Source organism: Ciona intestinalis, unplaced genomic scaffold (assembly GCF_000224145.3).
Source record: "Ciona intestinalis unplaced genomic scaffold, KH HT000025.2, whole genome shotgun sequence".
NCBI lineage: Eukaryota > Metazoa > Chordata > Ascidiacea > Phlebobranchia > Cionidae > Ciona > Ciona intestinalis.
Window position 1 is genome coordinate 144059 of NW_004190347.2, and position 8930 is coordinate 152988.

The 8930-nt window shown below is 38.1% G+C and overlaps 2 protein-coding genes across 3 annotated transcripts in view; both read left to right on the plus strand.

The window, feature by feature from the left end:
- LOC100176427 (polyadenylate-binding protein 4-like) overlaps positions 1 to 4476 on the plus strand; it is a 9908-nt gene extending 5432 nt beyond the window's left edge. The window contains exons 5-12 of one of the 2 annotated variants that reach the window (XM_002123296.5): positions 371 to 535; positions 858 to 1002; positions 1344 to 1562; positions 1902 to 2104; positions 2417 to 2566; positions 2693 to 2827; positions 3447 to 3633; positions 4140 to 4476. In XM_002123296.5, coding sequence (XP_002123332.3) covers positions 371 to 535; positions 858 to 1002; positions 1344 to 1562; positions 1902 to 2104; positions 2417 to 2566; positions 2693 to 2827; positions 3447 to 3633; positions 4140 to 4423 — 1488 coding nt within the window. In that variant the 3' untranslated portion in view covers positions 4424 to 4476. The remainder of the gene's footprint in view (positions 1 to 370; positions 536 to 857; positions 1003 to 1343; positions 1563 to 1901; positions 2105 to 2416; positions 2567 to 2692; positions 2828 to 3446; positions 3634 to 4139) is intronic. The other variant, XM_009862660.3, reaches the window with a different exon arrangement.
- A 1899-nt stretch (positions 4477 to 6375) lies between these two features.
- On the plus strand, positions 6376 to 8908 carry LOC100185026 (cell cycle checkpoint protein RAD1-like). The gene is made up of 7 exons (XM_026837830.1): positions 6376 to 6480; positions 6715 to 6813; positions 7231 to 7373; positions 7447 to 7558; positions 8079 to 8201; positions 8664 to 8783; positions 8903 to 8908. Exons 1-7 carry the CDS (start codon positions 6376 to 6378, stop codon positions 8906 to 8908), a joined length of 708 nt encoding a protein of 235 aa, XP_026693631.1.
- Positions 8909 to 8930: the final 22 nt, after the last annotated feature.

Below are 8930 nucleotides of genomic sequence, written 5' to 3' on the forward strand. Positions count from 1 at the left end.
GAAGTTATGTTTTTAAAGCTGTTTAACAGTATCTGGTAATGAAATATTAACTTGTGTAATAGAAAGAAACTATTTTTGTTATCTAAATTCTTTGAAAATAATTCTTTAAATATAATTCTTTGAATGTTCTTTGTTTACTACCAAATGGGATAAGAAAAAAGAATGTATATGTTAAAGTTCAAATCAGCTCTATTTATAATGTTTGTGTCCCATCTTCCTCCACCCTGCTGTATAAGCATATGTAACACGTTGGATAAATGTGTTTTAAGCTATAAAATTACAAATTTATAACCTTTTGGGTGTTTCTAGTTATTTTTTAAGCTACTGTCTATGTTTTGCTGGCATTGTATTGATTTAAAATTCTTCCTAGGTGAATGGAATGTTGTTGAATGACAAGAAAGTGTTCGTTGGAAAGTTTTTGACAAGATCTGAACGCATCAAAAAGATGGGTGAACGGGTTCGTCAGTTCACCAACGTTTACATCAAAAACTTCGGTGACAAATACGATGAGAAGACGCTCCAAGTCATGTTTGAGGTAAGATGGTTCATGCTTTCTTTCATATCATCTGCTGATCATGTTGCAATTGTTTGCAATTTAAGTTGAACGAGAAGGCGAAGTCAATCCTGTAAATTCTGTAGATTGAAGTGCATGGCCGACTGTCCTTATCTTCCTGTTTTTAAAGTTTTTCACTTTAATATCATAACTTGCGGTAATAATGTCATAAATTTGGTTCTAATGCTTTTACAGCATGGGTGAAACTAAGTTTATTTAATTGAGTGCCTGTTCAACTATCACTGCCTCTCCTGCTATTATAACATGCCATAATATCATCTTAATCATTGCTTTCCCCCCAAAGAAATACGGCGTTGTGAAGAGCGTTGCAGTCATGCGCGACCGAGATGGCAACTCCCGTGGTTTTGGATTCGTTGCGTACGACAGTCATGAGGAAGCTCAAGCGGCCGTTGAAGCAATGAACGGGCAAGAGATTGAAGGAGCATCAGGTTGGCGGTTGTTGTTTTTATGTATATAGTAGGGTAAGGAAAGACAGGACACCTTTAGCTCATAAATCCAAATTCCTGATTGCGTTTTAAATGATTAACAACAGTCTATGGGAGTCGTAAGGATACGACTCCTTTGATACACCACCAATAGTAAATTGCATCAATGTTTTTCTCTTAGTATTAATGCTTTTAAGTGCTTGAGAAAAGGCAGTTACTGCAGTTGATTTTATCCTCGTACAAAAGTCTTTACCAGAAAGCTTGTACTCTGAGGTGTTATACTACCACTAGTGGTGTATTTCTAAAACAAGTTGGACAGCATTTAAAATAACCATAACCCCCAGGTTCCACCGATATCTTGTACGTCGGTCGTGCGCAGAAGAAGCAGGAGCGACAACAAGAACTACGTGGTCAATACGAGCAGCAGAAACAGGAACGCATTCAACGTTTCCAGGGTGTTAACCTCTACGTTAAGAACCTTGATGATAATGTCACCGATGATGAGCTCCGTGAAGCTTTCGCTACTTATGGGACGATCACAAGCGCTAAGATCATGTCTGATGGTGAGTGCTCGACAGGTTAGGAACAGGCAAGACACTTTACCCCTAACATAAAGCCTGTTGGGCTGGCAAATAAGTTGGAATATTATAATAGCTACCAAGGTACTTTGTCACCTAGACCTAGTAAGCATAATATTTGGCATTTTCATGCACTTGTATAGGGGTTGGATCAGGGCCATTACCTTTAACCATAGTTAAATTCTGTGGGATCCTACAGCAGAGAACCTGGGTTGTAGGCCAGAGCTGACCATCACCACAGAGTTTCTTGACATATAGGAACCTAAATATTTCAAAAAGTGCTTTTATCAACTTTCTTAATTTTGAATTATTTGTTATTTTTAGGTGAAAGATCCCGTGGGTTTGGCTTCGTTTGTTTTAGTTCACCCGAAGAAGCCACGAAGGCCGTGACAGAGATGAATGGAAGAATTGTGGGGACCAAACCTTTGTATGTTGCGCTTGCTCAACGCAGGGAGGATAGGAAAGCACATCTAACAGCGCAATACATGCAACGAATGACGTCTAGCATGGGAGTTAGAATGGCAACGGTATGTATGTCTTGTGTGTAAGGTAATTTTACGAGTTATATTTAAAAAAACGAGTAATATTTAAAAAAAACAAGAATGAATTTTTGTTTTTGTCCAGTACCTTATTTTAGCATACACCATAGTGGTTTCACATAATCTTCAGCATCATCAAACTTTTTTTGCCCCTTGGTGTTTTCCCCCAGTATTTATTCATTCTTATTTCACGTGGGTGAGGCCCTACAGCGTGGGATCCAGGATTTAGTCCATAATTTGCCCATTACTCCAGTATTTATGCATTATCATAAACAACACATTAACAAACCCTTCATACAGCCAAACCAGATGATTGGCCAGCCCTTCCAAGCAGCAGCTGGCGCTTCAGGTTATTTCATGCCATTCCAGGGAGCACAGAGGACTTACATGCAGAGTCAGATCATTAGAACGACACCAAGATGGCAGCACAACCCACAAGGAGGCTTCCAGGTTCGTAACCTTATGTAGAACTGCTTGTTTCCCCAGTATATTGGTACAGTTATAACTTTGTATATTGGTACAATTATAAAGTTGTTTCTTATTTGCAAGACCCCATAATTTATCCCTTTACTCCAGATGGCGGGTGACATGCGCTCTGTTGGACCCCGTGCACCCACAACCCCGGCTATTAGACCCATGGCCACCCAGGTTGGGGCGAGAGGGGTCATTCACCCACAACACCAGATGATGCATCAACAAGCCATGCAACAGGTTAGTTGTTCATTCTATATTGAAGCGTTGTGTTTATTTAAAGGTGTCGTCTTCAGTGAGGCACACCTGGAATGTAGGTCTATGACACCCAGGGTGCTACCATGTATCTTATATTTAAGCGACTATACCATCTATACCCCATAGAGTTACATTCATAGGGTATTCAGTGAGACACCTAAGCATGGTAACATGTAGTTTAGTTAGTTGTGGATGCTGTAAGGGAGTTATGTGTTTATATAGAGTGAGGCACACTTGATATCTGGAATGTAGGTCTATTACCCCAACACCCAGAGTGCCACCATATAGACACCACTGAGGCAGTTTGGACTTAATAATAGGGCCTCTATTTTATAAGTGGAGGTCTTCAGTGAGGCACACTTTAACCCTGGAATGTAGATCTATTACCCCAACACCCAGAGTGCTACAATCTAGACCCCACTGATGCAGTTTTTAGACACTCAATAATAGAGATTCTATCCTATAAGGGTAAGGTCTTCAGTAAAGCACACCGGAGACCTGGGGTATAGGTCCAATAAATAATTGCTATATTTAAAAATTAACACCCTTAAAGTATTATAACTAACATTATACCCCCTTTAACTTGTATACCCTTTTACAGCCTGCCTTTAAGTACACCCAGGGTGTTCGAAACCCAGCCATGGCTGGATATCCACAGTCAGGTCAACCACAAGCCCAACAACAAGCTGATCAAAGTTTGCAACAAGCTGTCCATGTACAGGGACAGGAACCTTTGACATCGAGCATGTTGGCTTCCGCTCAACCACAAGAACAAAAACAAATGCTTGGTAAGAATGTTAACTTTTTGACTGGAATATATGCGTAGCTGTTGTCATATAATGATAATTTGTGCTTTATTGTGACATGTAACATTCTGTTCTATATGGGTGAGGTTGTGATCACCTAGGATTTAGGCCAGAGTCCAGAGGTTAACTATATGGCTGGAATATATGCATAGCTGTTGTTATATAATGATAATGCAGTTAATGCTTGTGCATCATTTAAATATATGAGTGGAATAATATATTCGATATGGGTAAGGTTCTTGTTAAGAGAACCTAGGATTTAGGCCAAAGTTTGTCCAATACCCCCAGACTACTTAATAAGTATTAAGTTGGTAAATATGATTTTTTGTCATTATCGACTCGGGTAGCCCTGTGGTTCTGAAAGAGCGTTGTTAATTGTTTAAAACACTATCATGAAATATTGGATTTAGATGCTAATAAGTTCACATCTTCCCCCACAGTAGTATATATTTGTTTGATATCCACAAAATAACACAATGTTTATACAGGTGAGAGGTTGTACCCGTTGATTGAGCAAAGCCACCCCGACCTTGCATCTAAGATCACCGGAATGCTGCTCGAGATTGACAACTCTGAGTTGCTTCATATGTTGGAATCTCGCGAGTCCTTGAAGGCTAAAGTTGAGGAGGCCGTGGCGGTGTTGCAAGCCCATCAAGTAAAGGTTGCTCAAGCGTCTCGTCGTCCTGCTAATGCTACACCAGCTGCACAAGCACCTGCTGCTTTGCCAACTGAAGGCCCTGCCCCTATCGCTGTTGGGGGCGCTCAGGAATAAATATGCTGCTCTTTTTACCAAATATTTTAAAAACCTGCACCATTTGGGCATCTAAAAAAAATTGTAAAATTTCACCGAAAAAAAAAATCGAAAAATTTGTTTTTACAACTTCTTTGCTAACAAAATTGACCCTAACTTTTTCCTTGAATGCTCAAATGAGCGGAGAGCTTAAGCTTGTATATAGCTTTTACTTTGTGGTGAGATTCCTTTTAAGTTGTGCCTATGGTAATATTAGAATTGTACAGAATATAACCATATGTAGTTTTTGTTGCATGCTTTTAAAAAATGACAAAAAAATAGCAAAATAGTTGGGACTGCTGACACTACAGAAGTGAAAATTGTTAATAAATAAATAAATAGTAATTCTGAAATTAAAATGTCCTGTTGTACTTTGTTTCTTACAGCGCCCTGCCCAGAGCAGTATATGGAATTTGGTAATTTTAGATTTATGCAGCGCGCAAGTAATGATGCCTGTTAATGTTATTCAAACTTGCAGTTCCAAGGGAAAATTACAAAATGTTTGCTTTGTAGGTTAGTTACGCGGTATCACGCAAGCAGCAGGTAATTGAACAAATGTAACTTGTTTATCGTGGCATGGCGGGGCAACAACAGTTGTTATAACAAGGGTGTTCTGTGTCATACCCCGTGCCCGCTTATGAGTTACCACGTATATATGTAACTTATTTATCCCAGCGTTGTGAGGCAACGACAGTAGGTACTAGATGTAACATGGATGTTCTGTATACCGACACCTCGTGCCAGCTTATAGGTTACAACGTATATATGTAACTTTTTGGATATACCTCCGTGTATTGTGCACAGACATGGCGTTATAGAGGGCGCCATGTGCACAGATTATGCAAGTGATAACAATATGACTAATTCGGAAAGCTGATAAATTCCTTCGGAAACGATGCGTTCGCCATAAACCATACTCTATGTTTTATGCAATGTATATTGGATTACTGAACACCATGCTGCAGTGTGTTATGGATTATTGCATATTTCCCCCGCAGCAAAAGGAAATTGCCTACCACGCCAACAGCCCGTCTTATGTCCGCCCTACACTACAGCTGGAATCGGTAATATGAGTAAAGTACATCGAACCGTTTGCAAGTTATATTATTCACAAAGTTACATACGTGGTAACTCATAGGTGGACACGAGGTGTATGAAACCAGAGCCATAGAAATACCGAGTAGTCCAACCCATTGTTACGTAAAACACAAATTGAACGGCAATTTGGGTCCAAAATAACACAGTAGGTATAGGGAAAATGTATGTTTTTCGGTAAATTACAGAAAAACTTGGGTCTAAAAACAAATTTAAAGGTTGAAAAATGTAAAAAAACATGTGTTATTTGTTTTTTGTTTCAAAAAAAGTCAAAAATTAGAATTAGAAGCGGTTGATTTGCGACATTTTAGTCATTTAATGCGGCTAAATTTATACATTTTTTCTAAAAAATGTTTGGTAAGGTAAATAGAAGCTGTTTTACACCTTCCCACAATAGGAAAACACAAACAAAACTTAACAAGTTCGTTTAAAACCATTGTCAAAGTCACCACTTTTGCTCTATTTTGGACACACATAGACGGCAGTTGGACTACTCGGTGTTTATACGACTCTGCTCTGATCTAGCCGACCACGCAATGTGTTGTGTCATTACACTGTCACTTATTTGCCACATAAGATATAACATAACGCTGCCAACATCAAAAGTAAAGACATTTCCCTCCTTTTATGACATTCACTTTTGTACAGTACTTTATGTTCTTCTGTCTTGCAAGTAAAAACAAGTATTATACTTAGCTTCGGGGCGGTAAAATTATACAAAGTTTACGATTTTTATAGTTTTTGCCGGGAAAATTAAACTAATGATCCGTGACGACAAAAACAATTTTTATTTTACATTATTTTATTTTGTTTTAAACAAAAAAACGACAAATGCAGGAATGGTTCTTCGGAGTCAAACTGAAGACGACGATTTTGCTCTGAATGCGTGTATCGAAAATGCTAGAAACGTTACCCATATTTTAAAAGCAGTTCATTTTAAAGACGTAAGATTGTACAATTTTTTAATAAAGGAATAATTTAACTTCTTATTGTTGCATTGCGGGACGACGACAGTCTTTATAACACGGCTGTTCTGTTTCATACACCTCGTACCAGCTTACGTATTCTCAGAAGATTCTTCACTAGTGCCCAGAATTTTCCAATAGCTGCCCCATTCTTTGATTTTGAATTGCAGTCAACTTTTTAGTCCCTACACTAACCATTGCTACTTTGCCCAGACTGCCACAGTGTTTGCCACAGAGAACGGACTAAAGGTGACAGTGGAAGACTCAAAATGCATTCAAGGAAATGCTTTCATTCAAGATCAAGTGTTTCAGGTTTTGTAGTTTTTCCTGTTATAACTCGACAGTGAGCATGAGGTGTGTGGATACATCATGTGTGTCTGGTGTATAAGAAGACACCCATGTTATAACTTGCCAGTGAGCATGAGGTGTGTGGATACACCAGGTGTGTCTGGTGTATTATAAGACACCCATGTTATAACTCCACAGTGAGCATGAGGTGTATGAATACACCATGTGTGTCTGGTGTATAAGAAGACACTCATGTTATAACTTGACAGTGAGCATGAGGTGTTTGAATACACCATGTGTGTCTGGTGTATAAGAAGACACCCATGTTATAACTCGACAGTGAGCATGAGGTGTATTAATACACCATGTGTGTCTGGTGTATAAGAAGACACCCATGTTATAAGTAAATGCTATCTATATAATATATTTATCATTATCTAGGAATACTCAATACGGGACGAAGCTTTAACTTTCCAAATAAACCTTGACATTTTATTGGAATGTTTAAATATCTTTGGAAGCAACAACTCAACAACAACAATGAGAATGATGTATAACGGGTATGGAACTCCACTTGTGTTAATGTGAGTTGCATTCCTGATTTATGTATGTGTAAAAGTGCTTTAGACGCCAATGCTTACAATGTTAACTGTACAGGTTAGAGGAAGATGGCGCAGTCACAGATTGCAGTATTCGTACAATGGAAGCTGAGGAAACATTAGATTTCGAATTCACAGCGGCTAATGTTGTTAACAAGATTATAATGAAGGTGATGGAATGAATTCAAATTATTATTATCTGTCTGTTCAGTTTGGTCAATTACTTGGAAAATACATTTTATTTTCTATATTCATGTGGCCCCATTAAAAGGTATGCATGGAGACCTAAAATTTTGAATATACATGAGAATAAATATTTATACTTTTATTCATACACTCAGAAGTTTTACTCACTCTGTCGTTTATTCACCAACAAATTTACATATATGGTAACTTGTAAGCAGCCACAAGGTGTATGAAACAAAACACCCGTGTTATAACATACGTGGTTGTCCCTCCATGCGGGAATAAATAAGTTATAGTTATATACGTGGTAACTCGTAGCAGGCACGAGGTATATGAAACAAAACACCGGTGTTATACCGAATGTGATTGTCCCTCCATGCGAGGATAAATAAGTTATATACATGGTAACTCGTAAGCAGACTCGAGGTGTATGGAACAAACACATGTAGTAAATTGACACTCGAAGATAAATAAGTTACGTGCATTTGCTTATTTATTATTCAGGCTGATTGTTTGCGCGAAGCTTTTAACGAGATGGACGCATCAAGCGAGGTCTTGCAAATCACCATGTCACCTGACCCACCACATTTTCGACTCGCTACTTTTGGATTATTGGGACAATCCCATGTAAGATAGAAATATTATATTTAACATAGAAGTATTACCCATATCTGATAACAGAAGAGACAAATACTTCATTTACGGTTAACTGGTTAGTAGGTGACTACAGCATTTTAAAATTTTTAAGGTTAAGTTACGGTTTGTTTTAACTTGTGGGTGTATGTGTCCTTGGGCAAGAAACTTAATGGCAATTGCTCCAACCCACTGGGCACTGGTCACTAATGGGTTGTCCAATTATCAGCCATACATAAAAAACACCAACAAAGTAACATAAGTAACTTGTAAGTGAACACGGAGTGTATGAACACCCGTGTTATAACGACTGTTGTTTTCCGGCAACGCAAGGATAAAGTAAATTACATTCATATGTTCACATTCAGCTGGAATCTTTTCTAATCTCTCATTTGTTCGGTCCACTTTTCCAGCACTTTTTCAAACATTGAGTTCTCATCATACACTTTATCCTAGCAAGACATTCCCAAGAACTCGGACATGGTCGAATACTTTGAATGCAACGAAACATTAACCAACAGATATCGACTTAATCTTCTTAAACCCTCAGTTAAAGCTGTCAACCTCGCATGTAAAGTAAGTCATACATATATGTTAGTATGCTTATGCTTGTGTGTTTTAAACATTATCATTAAAACTTCATCTGGATAATAAATTATATTCATTCATCAAACATAAGACAACAGTTTTGTTAGATGTGAAATACTATTTGTTTGGAAAGTG